We start from the raw sequence: 19,115 nt of genomic DNA, 5'->3' as shown, positions 1-19,115 counted from the left end.
TGCTGGTGACGTCCAGGCCAGTCATTCTAGGCGGTGACTTCAACTGCATCATTGATGCAGCTGGACGATCCGACAGTGACGACAGCAAACTGGACGCTACGTCCAGATTCCTAATGGAAACAGTAAAAGACGCCAAGCTGCACGACATCTTCAGCAAACCTGCAGACGGAGCACAGCGTAGATACACCAGGTCATGATCGGATGGGTCTGCCCGTTCCAGGATTGACTTCCTGTTTGTGTCCCGTGCTGTCACAGTCTGATCCACCGACGTCAAGCCGGTGTTTTTCTCTGACCACTGCCTCTTACTAGCGAACTGTCACTTATAGGATAACCAGTGGGTTGGCGGGGACATGGAAGCTCAATGCTACACTGCTAACCCCAGAGAACGTTGAGGAACTCAAAAGGGATTACAAAGGTTGGTGAACTGTGAAACCCCTCTTTGAGTCTCCGGTGCACTGGTGGGAAGCGATCAAGGAGAACATCAAGAGGTTCTTTATCTTCAAAGGTGTTCAGAGGGCGACAGAGAGACAGAGGGAAATGTCCCAACTCCGGAAAAGAATGCAAAATCTGCTCTGGCTGCTGTCAATGGGGGTCGAGGTCAAGGAGGACCTCCAAGAGGTGAAGAGCCAGCAGGCCTCGCTCTTTGCCACGGAGGCCTCCAAGATCATCTTCCGGTCCAGAGTCCGCTCCATTGAGCAGGATGAGATGTGCTCGCGTTTCTTCTTCCAAAAGGTATAGAGAGAGAGCTCTGTGATCAGAAGCCTGAAGGAAAAGGATGACTCGGTAACATCTTCGCAGTCCGACATACAAAGGATCAGCAAATCCTTTTATGCTGGGCTGTACGACATGAAGCCCACGGACAGCACGGCTTCCCAGTCCTTCCTGTCATCTATCACAGAGGTCTTAGATGACAGCATGCGGGAGAGTCTGGACAAACTGCTAACTCTGGACAAGTTGACAAACGCCATCAGGTCCATCGAGACAAGTAAAACTCCCGGATGCGAGGACTTACCGGTTGAGTTGTATTCGGCCCTGTGGGACTGGATCAACCCGGACCTGCTGGAAGTATACGAGAGTATGCTTCTGGCTGGCAGCTTGTCAGAATCCATGAGGAAAGGCATCATCACCAAGCGGAAGGGGGAGAGGGCACAAATCAGAAATTGGCGACCCATCTCACTGCTTAATGTAGACGACAAGATTCTGTCCAAAGTCATCCCAGTCGAGTCAGGTCTGCTCTGGTGTTGGTGATTCACCCTTACCAGACCTGTACTGTACCCGGCAGGAAGATCTCTGATAGTCTTGTGCTACTCAGGGATACGATCGCCTATGTACGGGACAGGATGATGGACACCTGCTTCATCAGCCTGGACCAGTAGAAGGCTTTTGACAGGATATCGCACGCCTACATGATGGACGTGCTTTCCAAAATGGGGTTTGGGGAGGGAATCTGCAATTGGATCAAACTGCTCTACACAAACATCAGTACTGCAGTCTCAATCAGTGGGTGGGAATCGGAAAGTTTCCTGATCCAATCTGGAGTCAGACAGGGCTGTACTCTCTCCTGCCTTGTTTGTTTGCTGTATCGAACCTTTTGCTGAGTCTATTAGGAAGGATGCGAGCATAAGAGGGGTGACAATCCCAGGCAGTGGAGGCACTCAGATTAAAACCTCCCTATACATGGATGATGTCGCCGTCTTCTGGTCGGATCTGCTGTCCGTTCGCAGACTGATGAGCATCTGCGACCCGTTCAAACTGGCCTCAGGAGCCAAAGTTAACCACGGCAAGAGTGAGGCCATGTTCTTTGGCAACTGGGCTGACCGATCCTTTGTCCCCTTCACTGTCAGGTCAGACTACCTGAAGGTGCTGGGAATATGGTTGGGAAGGGCCGGGGCGTGCGCCAAAACCTGGAAGGAGCGAGTAGCCAGAGTACACCATAAACTGAGCATGTGGGAGCAGCATTCTCTCTCCATTGTGGGTAAGAACCTGGTCATCAGGTGCGAGGCGCTCACATTGCTGCTGTATGTGGCGCAGATCTGGCCCATACCCCACTCCTGCGCCATGGCGGTCACCCGAGCCATTTTCCGCTTTATCTGAAGATCCAAAATAGACCGGGTCCGGAGGGACACGATGTTCAAACCTCTGGATAAGGGCGGAAAAGATGTGCTCAACGTCGCCCTCATCCTGATGACCACCTTTGTGTGTGGCTGCATCAAGCTGTGTGTAGAACCCCAGTACGCAAACACTAAGTGTCACTACGTGCTGAGGTTCTGTCTGACCCCGGTGTTGCAAAGGATGAGCCTGGTCACATTGCCGCAGAACGTTTCATCCAGTTGGACCGTGCCGTACCACCTATCCTTCGTGGAAAAGTTGCTGCGGAAAAACACCTTTGACCACCAATTCATCAGGCAGTGGTCTGCACAGAATATCCTTAAGGCCCTATGGGAAAAGGAGATAGTGGATCCTTTCGGATGGTTCCCCGAGCAGACCGCCAAAGTCATTTGGCAGAATACCTCATCACCAGAACTTCCAAACAAGCACCAAGACATGGCTTGGCTGGTGGTGAGAAGGGCCCTCCCCATCAGATCCTTCCTGCACGCCCAGAGTCTCACCCCCTCTGCACGCTGCCCTCGAGGTGGCTGTGGTGGGGAAGAGACAGTTGCTCATCTCCTTCTGGAATCTGCCTTTGCAACGCAGGTGTGGAAAGAGATGCAGTTTTTTTTGTGGAGGTTCATCCCAAGCAGCTCTGTAACACAGGAGTCTGTGCTCTACGGGCTGTTCCCAGGGATGCACACCGAGATAAACATCAACTGCTGCTGGAGGACCATCAATTTGGTGAAAGACGCTCTTTGGTCTGCCCGAAACTTGCTGGTCTTCCAATGCAAAGAGTTGTCCACGACCGAGTGTTGCAGACTGGCACATTCCAAGGTCCAGGACTACGTGCTGAGGGATGCACTAAAGCTTGGGGCAGCCGCAGCAAAGGCTCAATGGGGAAAGACCACTGTGTAAGGTCCTCCCGCCATAGTGAACTGAGGGGCTGGACCCATGAGAGACCCCTCAGGCTGTATACATCAAATATGGGTTTGCTGTAAAATGTGCATGGCATGTAAAATGGAATGGAAGGGTTGTGAGGCAACTCAATCCTGTGTTGAAGAAAACTGATTTCCTTTGCACTTTTTGGAATGTCATTTTGGTGCTGTTTTGAACTGTGTTGTATTTTTTACAGATTTTTATGAATAAAGTATATTTTTGGGGGAGAAAAATTAAAAGATCTGCCAGTGTCTGACCAGCAGCTTTCATTCCTGGGCTCCTTAATCCCGGGGAAAGTGCGCCGTTGCCCAGTTAAGTGCCTGATTGGCATGTAATGCGGAACTTGCTAAGAAGAGGCAATGCAGGGCTTTCGCTGGCTCTTCAGCCAGCGGGTGAGAGACCTGTCGCCTCCATGAAATACCGTCCAATATGTCCAAGGTCACCCTTCTGTTCCAGGGACATAGTTCATTGCTGGGAGTCTGCTGTCTGCCACTGGTGACCAGGATATGTGGTTGTAAAAAAAAAAAATCAAATCTCAGTAGTGATTAAAATCTTAAGAATTTAAGAATCTAAATTGCATGCATATTATCGCAGAATGACACACTTTTTCTCCCCTTTCTCCTCACAGCTGAATTCTGGTTCTCTGATGGATCTTTAGTGGATAAGTCAAGGTTCACCGATCCTGGCTTGATGCCTCTTCCAGATACTGCTTCTGGCTTAGACTGGTCGAACCTTGTAGATGCTGCAAGAGCATTTGAAGGTAAAGAGAAAAGCCACCTGTGTTCTGCGGAGATGGTTGGGTCTCTAATTCGGTTAATAGGCATTCATGGTTAGCTAGCCTAAACAGATTTATTATTTTGCAAATTGCTATGGATAAAAATTGTTTGTGACTGGGTGGGTGAACCTTACATGGAAAGGATATAAAGTCCAGTTTGGAAGGTACCATTTGGCTTATGTGCAAATTGCTCCATGTTTCCAAGAATACAGATATAACTCCGACTTGTACAGCAAGTTTTTTGCAGTACAGTTTAAATTAGAGGATCGAATTAGAACATGAGACGTCACTGTAAAAAAAAAAACACAGATAGGCTAGCAGAATGGGCAGACGAGTGGCAGATGCAATTTAATACAGAGGAGTGTGAGATAATGCATTTTGGCAGAAGGGATAAAGAGAGGCAATATAGACTTAATGGCACGGTTGTAAAGAATGTGCAGGGGCAGAGGGACCTGGGAGTTCATGCGCATTGATCTTTGAAGGTGGCAGGGCATATTGAGAGAGTGTTAGCAAAGCATATGGGATCTTGGGCTTTATAAATAGAGGTATTGAGTACAAAAGCAGGGAAGTTATGCTAAAGCTCTAGTTAGGCCACAGCTAGAGTATTGCATCCAGTTCTGGTCACCACACTTTAGGAAGGATGTGAGGGAACTTGAGAGGGTGTAGAAGAGATTTACCAGAACAGTTCCAGGGATAAGGGATTTTAGCTATAAGGTTAGGTTGGAGTAGCTGATGGTGTTCCCCTTGTATTAAAGGAGATTGAGGGGAGATTTGATAGAGGTGTACAAGATTATGACAGGTTTAGGTAAGGTGTTCCAATTAGCTGATGATACAAGGACCAGGGGACACAGATTGAAGGTGTTGGGCAAGAGATACAGAGGTGGACGAGAAGAAGAATTTTTTAATGCAACGAGTGGTAATGACCTGGAACTTGCTGCCTGCAAGGGTGATAGAAGTGGAGACAATCAATGATTTCAAAAGGGAATTGGATGGGCACTTGAAGGAAATAAACTTTCAGGGCTACAGGGATAGAGCGGGGAATGGGACTGACTGAATTGCTCTACAGAGAGCTGGCATGGACCCTCGATGGGCCAAATGGGCGCCTCCTTTGCCATAATGACTCTATGACTCAAAAAACATGACACTATCCAGGACCAAGTAGCCCACTTGATTGGCTACCATCTATCAACTTAAACATTTTCTTCCTCCACCACCAGCACACTATGGCTGCAGTGTGTACCATCTGCCAGATACACTTCAGCAAGTCACCAATGCTTCTTCAATAGCACCTCCCAAACCTGGAACCTCTACCATGTAGAAGGAGGAGGGCAGCAGGTTTATTGGAACACCATCACCTTCAAGTTCCCATCCAAGGCACACACCATACTGACTTGGAAATGTATCGCTATTCCTTCATTATCACTGGATCAAAATCTAGAACTCCCTACCTAACAGTACTGTGGGAGTACCTTCACCACACAAATTGTAACAGTTCAAGAAGGTAGCTCACAAACTCCTGCTCAAGGACATTGAGGGATAGGCAATAATGTCAGCCTCACCAGCGATGCCCACACACCGTGACTGAATTTTTTTTTTTAAATCTTGAAAGGCCTGAAAAGAAACTTGAAGCAACAGATTAGAAATGAATAATAAACTGTATTACAGCTATTCTGTGATTCACTCTGTGAGTCTTTGCATGCTGCTCGTTTGAGTGTGGTGTGCAGCCCAGAAACTGATGGGCAGCAGTGGTGGCGGTGGCCAGAGTGGAGACTAAGCACAGCGACTGAGGAGTTATAGCATGGGAAAGAACCTTCAGCAAATCAGCAACATCTGCAAAACCAGCTGTAGTAACATCACAACCAGGGAAGGAGTCACTTGGTGAGTAACTGGTAGGTGTTTCTAGTTAATATTCTAGAAAGTAAGGGCAAGGTAGGGCACCTCAGCCCCGTGGAATGCACATCTTGTGCCATGTGGGAAATCCTGGATGCTTTTCGTGGCCTGGGCGACCACATGTGCAGGATGTGTCACCAGCTAGAGCAGCTTGAGCTCTGGGTGTTAGAACTTGAGCGGTGGCTGGTGTCACTACAGTGCATCTGCAAGGCTGAGAGCTTCATGGATAGCACGTTTCTGGAGCTGGTCACCCGACAGCTTAAAGATGTACAGGCAGAGAGGGACATGGAAGACCAGGCAGGCAGGCAGGGCAGGGATCCCCTGAGTGCATCTGACTCTCCAACCGATATTCAGTTCTGAAGACTGGTGAGAGTGATGGTTCCTCTGGGGAGTGCAGGTAGAGTCAAGTCCACGTCACCTTGGGTGGTTTACCTGCATGGGATGGGAGGCAGGAAGAAGAGTGGAAGAGCAATAGTGGTAGGGAATTCGATAATGATGAAAATAGACAGGCACTTCTGCGGTTGCGGACGTAACTTCAGATGGTATGTTGCCTCCCTGGTGTCAGGATCCAGGATGTCACTGAGCGGCTATGGGACATTCTTAGGGGGGACGGTGAATAGCCAGATGTTGTGGTCCATATCAGCACCAATGATATGGGCAGAAAGAGGAATGTGGTTCTGCAGGCAGAGTTTGGGGAGCTAGGAGAGAGATTGAAAGGCAGGACCTCGATGGCAGTAATCTCCAGATTACTGCCAGTGCCATGCCCTAGTAAATACAGAAATAGGAAGATAGAGCTGATGAGTATGTGGCTGGAGAGATGGTGCAGGAGGGAGGGCTTTAGATTCCTGAGGCACTGGGACCGTTTCTGGGGGTGTGGGTGGAACCTGTATAAGCTGGCTAAGTTGCACCTCAACAGGGCTGGGAACAATATCCTCACAGGGGGTTTTGCTAGTGCTGCTGGGGAGGGTTTAAACTAAAATAAAAACAAGAAATGCTGGAAATACTCAGCAGGTCTGGCAGCATCTGTGGAGAGAGAAGCAGAGTTAGTTCTGAAGAAGGGTCACTGACCTGAAACGTTAACTCTGCTTCTCTCTCCACAGATGCTGCCAGATCTGCTGAGTATTTCCAGCGTTTCTTGTTTTTATTTCAGATTTCCAGCATCCGCAGTATTTTACTTTTATTTGAGGGTTTAAGCTAGCTTGGCAGGGGGATGGGAACCTGAGAGTAGATTCAGAAGGGAGAGAAAAAAAGTTGAAAATGGAAGACAGAAAATTAGTAAGCGTGTTTGGAAGGCAGAGGAAACAAAGGCTAGAAAATAGACAAGAAGATAGTTTGGCAGTGCTGAATGGTATATACTTCAATGCAAGAAGTTTAGGGAATAAGGCAGATGAGCTAAGAGCACAGACTGAGAATATGATGATATAGCTATTACTGAGACATGGCTGAAAAGGGAGAGAGGGATCGACTGAGTAATTACAGGCCAGTCAGCCTGACTTCAGTGGTGGGAAAATTATTGGAAAGAATTCTGAGGGATAGGATAAATCTTCATTTAGTAAGACACAGATTAATCAAAGATAGCATGGATTTGTTAAGGGAAGGTCGTGTCTGACTAACATGATTGAATTTTTTGAGGAGGTAACAAGGAGGGTCGATGAGGGTAGTGCATTTGATGTAGTCTATATGGATTTTAGCAAGGCTTTTGACAAGGTTCCACATGGCAGACTGGTCATGAAAGTAAAAGCCCATGGAATCCAAGGCAAAGTGGCAAGTTGGAACCAAAATTGGCTCAGAGGCTGGAAGCAAAGGATAATGATCAATTGGTGTTTTTGTGACTGGAAGGCTGTTTCCAGTGGGGTTCTGCAGGGCTCAGTACTAGGTCCCTTGTTTTTTATGGTATATATCAATGATTTGGACTTGAATGTAGAGGATATGATTAAGAAGTTTGCAGATGATACAAAAATTGGCCGTAGGGTTGATAATGAAGAAGAAAGGTGTAGACTGCAGGAAAATATCAATGGACTAGTCAAGTGGGCAGAACAGTGACAAATGAAGAGCAGTGTGGAGAAGTGAGAGATAATGCATTTGAGGAAGGCTAACAAGATGAGGGAATACACAATAATTGGTAGAGTACTGAGAAGTGTAGAGTAACAGAGGGACCTTGGAAGGCATGTCCACAGATGCCTGAAGGTTGCTGGACAGGTAGATAAGGTGGTTAAGAGGGCATATGGGATACTTGCCTTTATTAGCCGAGGCATAGAATAAAAGAGCAGGGAGGTTTGTGCTGGCACTGTATAAAACAGTGGTTTTTCCACAGCTGGAGGACAGCGTGCACACAATGGACCAAATGACATCCTTCCATGCTGTAAATTTATATGATTTCTATAATTCTGTTTACTACTTCTTACAAGTTTTATATCTCTTTCTCCAGAATTGTCATATGCATTGTTTTCTTGAAGGTAAAAAAAGAAATTGAAAATTACAGTCTAATGTAGTGTGAGATTTTCTGCTGCATTCCATTTGCTGCAACATAAACTCAGTTCAGGGATACAGATGATACAAATGTTGTCCTTTTAGTATTGTGATTTTTGGGAATTGGTAAACAGCCGTTAACCACATATACTGTAGCTGCAACAAAATGTTATCAGGACTGGAAAATCATGGGTATATTTTTTTTAATCGATTTTCTCCCTTTCTGTGCCAGTGTCAGGTGCATTGTCGTGTCGTCTCCTACTGATGCTGGCAGTTCTCTGGTACTTTGCCCGAGTGGCCATTCTTTATTTATGGTGATTGTCTAGAGGCTGTTTGACCATGAGAGGCATCACAGCCAAACATGATTCTGCCCTCATTGACATCAGAAAATGCACCTTCCAACTGGGCTGACTAGATAGTGATCAGGAGTGGGTAACCAGATTGGTTTTGCTTGCTTAGGGCCAATTTTACTTTCAAAGCATTCATGACTGTGGTTAATTTTTAAACTAAAAGCAGCTTGATTCCATTTGACGATTTAGGAAATAATATTTGTTCCATTTGAGTGTCAGCTGTGGCTCAGTTGGTAGCAGTCTCCCCTCTGAGTCACCAGTTCAAGGTTCAAGTCTCACTCCAGGAGTTGAGTACAAAAATCAAGGCTGACACTCCAGTGCGTTAATAAGAGTGTGCTGCACTGTCAGAGGCGCCATCTTTCGGGTGCGATGTTAAACTGAGGCCCCATCGCGTGTTCTGGGATGTAAAAGATCCCATGGCACTATTTCGAAGAAGAGCAGGGGAGTTATTCCTGGTGCGCCTCAAACAACATCACAAAAACAGATTATCTGGTCATATCTCATTGCTGTTTGTGGGAGTTTGTTGCATGCAAAGTTAGTTGCTGCATTTCCTGCATTACAATGACTACACTTCAAAAGTACTTAATTGGCTGTAAAGCACTTTGAGACTTCTAGTGGTTGTGAAAAAAGCTGTATAAATGCAAGTTTTTTTCTTTTTTGCCATTAGTTTTGCCCAAAATAATCACCAACTTTGAAGTTAATGTCAGCTCACCGAGTAGTATATTAACTGTGTATCAAGGATAGATTGCCTTGTTTCACTCAATTTTAAAGGGAATTCTGTTTAAAACAACCCACTTCGTTGCGGCAATGTAAATAGCCTCTGGCTAACAAACTGCAGCGTGTAAACTAATTTATCTGATACAGTGCAAAACATCAGACTATTTTCTTTCTGAAAAGATGCAAGTGTCTGCCAAGGACCTCGAATATTTGATGCAGTGATGGCTGCTTTTTGTAGGTTTGGCTGACTGTTATTTCACTTTTTAGTCCTACCAAGGCTGTTGCATGTTGTGCCAAAAATAATCTGTCCTAATCCCTATTTTGTTGTGCGCATCTTGTAGTTATTCTTTCATCCACTGATTCTGGTCTCTTGCAGAATGTGACATCTGACCCTTCTTAGTCATTCTGTGCGTTAAGCTGCAGTTTTATTTTACCGTTAATCATTTTGCTTTACATTCTCTTTCTGTTACTACACAAAGGCAATGATGAACTAAGGAGAAATCCTTCTGTTAAAAAAAATTCTGGATTAATTTAGCCAGTGTCCAGCAAGAGATGCTAAATGATCTACTTCTGATCCTATGCTTCTACGTTAAGCACAACAATTGCTTACATTTATGCAGCTTTTTTTCTGTGGTAAATGCCATTGAGAAGAAGTGGATTCCGAGTGGCTGTGGTGTTAAAATAAATGACTGAATCATGGTCAAAAAGATAGGCAGAGCAGGTTTTTTAAAGGCAGGAAGTAGCAGGAAGGAGAGGCTTGAGAAGTGAGAGTTCAGATGGCTAACGGTATTGCTACTAAGAGGTGCAGGGGGTGACGCATGGGAGTAAACAAAAATGCTGGAAATACTCAGCAGATCAAGCAGCATCTGTGGAGAGAGAAACAGTTAACATTTCAGGTTGATGACCTTTCATCAGAACTCATGGGAGGTCAGAGTAGGGAGATGAAAAGACAGGGATCAATGACGAGAGGTGACAGGCAAGGTGGAGCAAGTCCATGGGTGGCTTGTAAACAAGGACCATGATTCTGAATTCAGTACATTAGAGGGACAGAGAGCCAATGTGTGGCGATGGAATGTAGCATAGAGCTCAGGAGGTCAGTTGGGAGACTGTAGGAGCTCAGGAGGGAGAGTGTAGGAGAGAGCTTGGAAGGTCACTGGGAGACTATAGGAGGGAGCTCGGGAGGTCATTGGGAAGAGTGTATTAGTGAGATTGCTTGGTCAGTGGGGAGAGTGTACAAGGGAGCTTGGAAGGTCAGCGGGAGAGAGTAGGAGGGAGCTTGGAAGGTCAGCGGGAGAGTGTATGAGGGAGCTTGGAAGGTCAGCGGGAGAGTGCAGGAGAGAGCTTGGAAGGTTAGCGGGAGAGTGTAGGAGGGAGCTTGGAAGGTCAGCGGGAGAGTGTAGGAGAGAACTTGGAAGGTCAGCAGGAGAGTGTAGGAGAGAGCTTGGAAGGACAGAGGGAGAGTGTAGGAGGGAGCTTGGAAGGTCAGCAGGAGAGTGTAGGAGAGAGCTTGGAAGGACAGAGGGAGAGTGTAGGAGGGAGCTTGGAAGGTCAGCGGGAGAGTGTAGGAGAGAGCTTGGAAGGTCAGCGGGAGAGTGTAGGAGGGAGCTTGGAAGGTCAGCAGGAGAGTGCAGGAGAGAGCTTGGAAGGACAGCGGGAGAGTGTAGGAGAGAGCTTGGAAGGACAGCGGGAGAGTGTAGGAGGGAGCTTGGAAGGTCAGCGGGAGAGTGTAGGAGAGAGCTTGGAAGGTCAGCGGGAGAGTGTAGGAGAGAGCTTGGAAAGTCAGCGGGAGAGTGTAGGAGAGAGCTTGGAAGGTCAGCGGGAGAGTGTAGGAGAGAGCTTGGAAGGTCAGCGGGAGAGTGTAGGAGGGAGCTTGGAAGGTCAGCGGGAGAGTGTAGGAGAGAGCTTGGAAGGTCAGCGGGAGAGTGTAGGAGGGAGCTTGGAAGGTCAACGGGAGAGTGTAGGAGAGAGCTTGGAAGGTCAGCGGGAGAGTGTAGGAGAGAGCTTGGAAGGACAGAGGGAGAGTGTAGGAGAGAGCTTGGAAGGTCAACGGGAGAGTGTAGGAGAGAGCTTGGAAGGTCAACGGGAGAGTGTAGGAGAGAGCTTGGAAGGTCAACGGGAGAGTGTAGGAGAGAGCTTGGAAGGTCAACGGGAGAGTGTAGGAGAGAGCTTGGAAGGTCAACGGGAGAGTGTAGGAGCGAGCTTGGAAGGTCAACGGGAGAGTGTAGGAGAGAGCTTGGAAGGTCAGCGGGAGAGTGTAGGAGAGAGCTTGGAAGGTCAACGGGAGAGTGTAGGAGAGAGCTTGGAAGGTCAGCGGGAGAGTGTAGGAGAGAGCTTGGAAGGTCAACGGGAGAGTGTAGGAGAGAGCTTGGAAGGTCAACGGGAGAGTGTAGGAGAGAGCTTGGAAGGTCAACGGGAGAGTGTAGGAGAGAGCTTGGAAGGTCAACGGGAGAGTGTAGGAGAGAGCTTGGAAGGTCAACGGGAGAGTGTAGGAGAGAGCTTGGAAGGTCAACGGGAGAGTGTAGGAGCGAGCTTGGAAGGTTAACGGGAGAGTGTAGGAGAGAGCTTGGAAGGTCAGCGGGAGAGTGTAGGAGAGAGCTTGGAAGGTCAACGGGAGAGTGTAGGAGAGAGCTTGGAAGGTCAGCGGGAGAGTGTACGAGGGAGCTTGGAAGGTCAGAGGGAGAGTGTAGGAGAGAGCTTGGAAGGTCAGCGGGAGAGAGTAGGAGAGAGCTTGGAAGGTCAGCGGGAGAGTGTAGGAGAGAGCTTGGAAGGTCAGCGGGAGAGTGTAGGAGAGAGCTTGGAAGGTCAGCGGGAGAGTGTACAAGGGAGCTTGGAAGGTCAGCGGGAGAGTGTAGGAAAGAGCTTGGAAGATCAGAGGGAGAGAGTAGGAGAGAGCTTGGAAGATCAGCGGGAGAGTGTAGGAGAGAGCTTGGGAGGTCAGAGGGAGAGTGTACGAGGGAGCTTGGAAGGTCAGCGGGAGAGTGTACGAGGGAGCTTGGGAGGTCAGCGGGAGAGTGTAGGAGAGAGCTTGGAAGGTCAACGGGAGAGTGTAGGAGGGAGCTTGGAAGGTCAGCGGGAGAGAGTAGGAGGGAGCTTGGAAGGTCAGAGGGAGAGTGTAGGAGAGAGCTTGGAAGGTCAGCGGGAGAGTGTAGGAAGAAGTTCGAGTGGAGAAATTATGCGATAGAGCTCAGGAGGTCAGAGAGGAGAATGTTAGAGAAGTTAAACTGACCCTGGAGGGCCGAATGGCCTGTTCCTGTGCTGTACTGTTCTTTGTTCTTCTTTGTTCTTCCAAGCTCCCTCCTACACTTTCAGTACAAATGTACCATGTGGCATAATTCCCAGAGATTTTTTGAACTATGCAGATTGACCATTCCCAGTTCTCAAATAGAGACAGCAGGACTATTCCAAAGTCTAATCACTTCTGTGTAACCTTTTTTTTAAGTGATTTCTGTTATTTTCTTTAGACAGAGTTGCTGAATGTGTGATTTCAGTGGGCTGTGATGATACTTCCACCTGTTTATATTTTCGAATTTCAAGATAACTTGTTAGATGTAAACTAGCTTACGATCAGCCTCTCGGTATAATTAAGTGATTTTCAGGGTTTCATATTACAAGGCTATTGACCCCTTTCTTGGGAATGCTGTCATACTTTATATATGCAGGAATACTTCCTGGAGTGTAATCAGAGGCCTGTGGATACCATGGGAAAGGCTGTTTTAACTTTAATTTCAGGCTTTGACTCTGTTGAAGATCTTGGGTCTGTTCACCATCACACATGTTACTGAGATGACTGTTGTGGTTTCAGAGTAGCAGTGATGTGAATGTGGCACCTGTTTTATGGTCCTTTGCATGTTTGTTTGATGTCGTTTAGATTAAGTAAAAGGACAGTTGCGTCTAAAATGTCTCTTTGGATTCTGCTAGTTTTTGGAGGCCTAGGTAAGAACATCCTACTGTTCCAATTAAAAACGGCTAATCAGAATGAATTTGTCTGTTACCTTTGATGTGTGTAGACATGTGAACTCAGGGCTAGCCTCTGGCTGTAACTGTCAAAAAGCAAGTGAGCTTTTGAGGGTTTGATGTCTTCTGCTTTCCCTTGTAGCGGTGTTGCAAAAATCTTCAGTCCTGGGAGTGATTTGAATTGAATACTTTATGAATGTCACTAACCTGCCTTTGGCATTAACCGACTGAGGAGAGTTAATGCTGAATGTGAGGTACCTGCGTGGTTTCCTGATGAACCTGACTGAATTGCTGTAGCACCATGGCTTTTTGTCGCTTTGAATGTGATGCTGTGCACTGTGTGGTAACCGTCTTCATTTCTGCACCTACAGACCAGAGAGTGACCTCCTTCTGCACACTGAATGACATGCGGTCAGCGCAGAGCATGGAGGGTGCTGAGGAGTTGTCTCTGCACATTGGCCAAGCAGACAGGAAGGATCACTCTGACGATACAGGGTAGGTATAACTCCATGTTTCCTTTCAAAGGGTACCACAGTGACCTTGACGTAATGTGTACAAAAACCTCAGGATTGTTCAAGTTCAATCACCAAATGTGCAGAATAATGGAGCAAAGAAATGGTTAAAACAGTTCATGAAATATAAATCAGTAAGTTGAAAGGGTAAGGCGTGTCAGCCATTTAGCCTTTGTTGCTTACACTTTATTTGCCACCACGAATTGAATGTTCACATTTTTTATATATGACACTTGGGCACCCCCATCCCACAGCCCATTGTCTTCAGCTATTATAATTCCTCCCTTCAATTAAGAGAGCAGTTCAGTCCATGTTTCAATCTGGCAGTGACTCTCTGACGCAGCACTGGGTTAGCAGTACCTCCCCTGCAGATCAATGCATTGAGCTCTGTTGAGTTACAGCCAAAGTTCTGTCAACTTTTCTCCCCTTACCTCATTGTACTGATCTACATTAACTGGTGAGCATGTATATCTTTGTATTAACATTGGAAGGAAGTCCTACAATGATTTGTACAATACCTACTCTTTATACTTCAGTACTTTGTGTATTAAAGAATACAATGATGAATAAATAGTCAGTCACTAATTGATCCCCTGCGTTGTTCGCTGGTACTCTGGGGTACAGTGGTGATGTTTAGCCACCAGGGCAGAGTTGGTCTGCCTGTCTCATTAAGACTAACAAGGTCTAATTCCTAAATTAACATTGGATGACATCGTACAGAGATTAATTGCTCTTCAGTTTGGAAACAGAACCCTGGATCTGTTTGTGGGAATGTCAGTTAAGAGCCTGCAGACACTGTGGCTCCAGATATCCCTATTTCCTAGAGAGTTTTTCAAATGACTGGCTTTGTTTCTTTTATGCTTCTTTTTAAAAGTTCAATATAGATATTCACATTAGACAGCATAGGATGTCTGCAGTGTGGCATGAAGTATGTATAACGTTAGAAGATGGTATTGTTCACAAGTCACAATTTACTTCTTTATAACATGGGGTATTACACAGTTTAAGGGATAATGTATTATCAGGACTTTTGATATGACAAAAATAATGAATTATGTAAAATTCTCTTAGATATTTATCTCCAGCTGTCACTTGCACCCCTCCTCTGCTCCCACTCCCTCGCCTCCTCCGCTCCCATTCCAACCCCCCCCCCCCCACACTTTACACAAAGACTGAGACAAAATACTTACTCAGTCTCTGCTATTCCCTCCCTTTCAAGTTCAAGTTGCCTCATCACCTCTGAGTGATCCCATCCATTTGATCGTTAATTTACATGCTGACAAAGCCCTTGCCTATTAACCCTTATGGTGACTCAGCCTTCCTTCCTTCCTCCTTATCTCAAATAATCTCTCCCTTTTCTTTACTTCTTTATATTTTGTATAGTTTCCTTCTGTTTAATCTTGCTATATTTATCATATGCCTCTTTTATATCTAATTCCTACTCTGACCCATGCCTTAGAGGTGGAAGAGCAGGATGATGGTAACAAGTGCTCTGATATGAGACATTGCTCCCACCAAGATAGGAAATGGTGCTTGCTCAGCACTTGTATCATTTATCATGGTCCTGTAGTTTTTTTCCTCTGGGGAAATATGTAGTGTGTCTTTGAGGCTTGCAAAGAATCAGTACTGCTTTAAGAACCAGCAAGCCTCAGGAGTTGGCAAAAGTGCATTTTTAGTTGCCATTGGATGCAGCCATTTGGAGACTGCGATTCAAAGGGTGCATTCTCGTTACCTTGGATACATCCACTTGGACTGAGTATCAAGTGTTACATTTGTTACAATTCAATTTTGAACTGGCTTTTTAGTTGAAGACAGTCTATTCTAACAGAACACAGATAGACAGCTTGTGTTTGCACCTGAAAGAAGAGCTCTCAGCCATTTAAACTGAAGGAAGAGAATATAGTCTATTTAATTATTATTATATCAAAATTCTAAAAAAAAGTCAAGCCAAAACAGAGATCTCTGGTAATTTAAATTTAGACTGTGACAATCTTTTATCCCTCAAAAATTCTAAAGTCAGATTGATTCTATTGAAAGTGTTTGCAAGTTGGTAATGTTGAAATCCATCGCTGGAGAAGGAAAGCATCACTTACTGCTGGAATTACGTATGGACTGTTCTAGTGTTGAAGAACCTTTTTTCCCCATTGGACGGCTATGAGAACTTCAAGCAACATTGGACTTTAAATTTGCAAGGACTCTAATTTTTTCTATTTTAAATGTTGTTTATATCTTCATAGTGTTTAAGAATTTAGTTTTTCTAATTAAACAGTTAATTTGTTGATTTCAAGACACCTGGTTTGGTTAGCCTCATTTTGGGGATTAATCAATGGTACAATTTGGCTGGATCTGTCTTTAATTTGGAAAGTTTAAAATGATATGTTAGGCAATCTGTGGAGCGATGGGATTGAATTAACAGTGCATTTCTCCCACCACAATCAGAATCGTATATTTTGATTGGGGGCTTTGACAGGAGAGGTTGGTTGTAACACATTCAATAAGTACAATGCAAGAACTCATTCTCAGTTGGGTGTCCAATAATGACCTGGAACCACCATAATCTGATGGAATAAAAGCAAAATATTGCAGATGCTGGAAATCTGAAATAAAAACAGAAAGTGCTGGAAATGCCCAGCAGGTCTGGCAGCATCTATGGAGAGAGAAGCAGAGTTAACGTTTCAGGTCTGTGACCTTGCATCTGAACTGGCTAAGGTTAGAAATGGACCCATGACCTGCTTGTCAGTTAATCTCTCCGGATCTCTGTCCTATCACACACCTTCCCTTTTGTTCTCTTTCCCACCCACTCCAGCTTTACTTGCTTAAAACCTATTACATTTCTAACCTTTGCCAGTTAATATGGATCACCAAAGACAATTTAAGAAAAATTATTCCAGATTACTATAGCATCTAGGCATGATTGACACTGTCATTTCCCCCAGTCCCACCACCCCACCCCACCCCACTCTCCGAAACAAATCAGAGGTTTCTGTTCTCCTGGCCCCCTGCTGACTCACCAATTATGTCAAGTGCAAAGTGTGATAAGGCCCCTCGTCAGAGGCAATTAGAACATTTCTGGCACCTAGAAGGAATCCATTTTGAAGGCGGACAATACCAAATGGAAGTGCTTTGTTTATTGTTCCATGTCTAATAGCCTATGGATAGTGTAACATTTTATCTGCCATTTCACTTCTTCCATCAGAAGGAAGGGTCACTTACATAATGTGAACACTACACTGGCCTCTTTTGTACGCAGAACACAAGGGTTTTATCAAGCTAGGCAATTGTTTAATTTCTTTACGAGCAAAGCCAGTGCAAAGCAAATGGTTTGTGGACTGTACCACCTTGTATTACTCACTGGCAGTAGAGGATCATGTGGCAGTATCCCATGAATCCTTCTCAGGCCCATCTGAAGAACGAAACGTGGGGCTGTAGGCTTGCTTTTACTAAGCACCGTCATCTTGAGTTGGCTGCACAGGTTCCATGCACTATTAACTGCTGTGCTCCAAATCAATTAGAAGATGTGGGCTTTTAGAAGGCTGCCACTGGTACTGCTTTGGTAAACTTCTGTTTTTTCAAAAAGGTTGAGTGAATGAGGAACAATGTTTGATTACCTGTTATGCTTGGGATGTTCCCCATCCTTAGAAAGGAATCAACTTCCACCAACAGAACCTTCTCATCTCTGACCTGACCAACATAGGAACAGGAAGAGGCCATACAGCCCTTTGAGCCTGTTCTGCCAATCAGTTAGACCAGGGCTGATCTGTATCTCAGCTCCATTTACCCACCTAACAAATACATGCATCTCTCAGTCTTGGAAGCTCTAATTGACTCAGCATTTACTTCCTTTATGGGGAAGAGAGTTTCAAATTTCCACAACCCTTTGTGTGAGTTGGTACAGCATGAAACTATTTTACTGTATGGTTTTATATGGCTGGATTTTCATTATGGAGGTGGGAAGCAGGAACCGGGTCTGGTTTTAGAACAGAAACCTGCCTCCTGTAGGAACTGATTCAGATTGCAATTTTCAAATGGTTAAAGCCCTTAATTGATATGGAGATGGGTTTCCTGTCCTCTTACAGCCAGTGGGATTGAAAATGGCAGTGGGTAAGATCAAATGTGGGGCTCATGTAGACTTCCACGGCAGCCATCGCTGAGGCTGCTTGTTGTCCTGAGGGAGAGATCTGCCTTCCACAGCAACAGATGGAAGTGAAATGTCACAGGGTAGCTGGAGGCCTGACACTAGGGGCAGGACTGACCTTCGCTTCATCGATGCCCACCTGGATCTAATGCTAGATGCTGTGAGGGGGAGGAAGGAGGTCCTCTCCTCAGAGGTTGGCAGGAGGAGGCCATCTCATCATGTATCAGGGGCACCTCTTTGTTCAGTGTTATCCCCCTCTGCTCCCTCTTCCTCCTCTCTCTCTTAACTCCTGCTCCTTCCCCGATGAGCTGTCTCCTCCCAGGATCTCATTGTCCTCAAAGTTCGTACCTCTCTGAAGGGCCATGTTATGGACAGTGCAGCAGACCACCACAATGCCACCTGACTGATCCAGGCACCAGAATCACATCTTCAGAAACCCAATGGCCTGCTCAATGGTTGTCCTGCTGAGCAGGTGGCATTGATTGTTTCGCCTCTGTGCCTCTGTCTGGGGCTCCCGTAGAAGGGTCAGTAGCCATCTCTTCAAGGGATTTCCTTGATCTCCTTAGATCCATCCATGCACTTTGTGGAATGGAGTGATGTACTGGGGCAGCCCGGACTGGCGGGGGTGAAGGAGTCATGGCAGCTGCCAAGAAAGTGAACGCACACATGGGGGAAGCTCTTGTTGTGGTCACAGACCAGTTGGATGTTGAGGGAGTGGAAGCCCTTCCTGTTGATGGATCTCAATGGCCAGTCACTGGGTGCCTTGATGGCTACTTGGACACAAGGGATGATGCCCTGCACCTGGGGGAATCCAGCGATGGAGGCTGATCCCAGTGCTTTCTGTGCTTGCGCAGGCCCATCTGTGTCAAAGTGTGTAGTCCCTGCCCTTCTGAAAATGGCATCCACGACCTGCCTGATGAGCTGCTGACTGTGAGATGCCACCTAGGTCCACAGCTGATCCCTGGAATGACCCGGTTGCTTAGAAATATACCTTTACAGCTGCAGGTAGGGAACTGCCATTGGGGGTGATAAGGCCTCAGGTCATTGTGGATCAGAGCACATAGGACTGAGACCATCTGCCTAGATAGACACAGCATTCTATGGCACTAGTGCTCTGTCATTTGCAAACAGCCGACTCTTGGGCTGTGCACCCGATGTCTTGGGTAGCACCTTCCTCCACTTGCAGCCCCCCCACCTCCCACCCCCCGTCTGGTGCTCCTCTGGCCTCCTGCTGTCCAGGAGGTTGCATCGGTCGCAGCTCATCCTGACTGCTCTGTCCAATGTCA

The 19,115-nt window shown here is 46.3% G+C and overlaps 1 protein-coding gene across 5 annotated transcripts in view; it reads left to right on the top strand.

Annotated features, from left to right (window-relative positions):
* sipa1l2 (signal induced proliferation associated 1 like 2) overlaps window positions 1-19,115 on the top strand; it is a 581,962-nt gene that overhangs the window by 537,112 nt on the left and 25,735 nt on the right. For all 5 annotated transcript variants that reach the window (XM_068020936.1, XM_068020919.1, XM_068020901.1 and 2 more), the window contains 2 exons: window positions 3,656-3,787; window positions 13,554-13,677. In XM_068020936.1, the coding sequence (XP_067877037.1) occupies window positions 3,656-3,787; window positions 13,554-13,677 (256 nt within the window). The remainder of the gene's footprint in view (window positions 1-3,655; window positions 3,788-13,553; window positions 13,678-19,115) is intronic.

Source organism: Heterodontus francisci, chromosome 3 (genome assembly GCF_036365525.1).
Source record: "Heterodontus francisci isolate sHetFra1 chromosome 3, sHetFra1.hap1, whole genome shotgun sequence".
In the NCBI taxonomy this organism is placed as follows: Eukaryota; Metazoa; Chordata; class Chondrichthyes; order Heterodontiformes; family Heterodontidae; genus Heterodontus; species Heterodontus francisci.
Note: the sequence above shows the minus strand (reverse complement) of the source record. Positions and strands in the feature narration are given on the sequence as shown.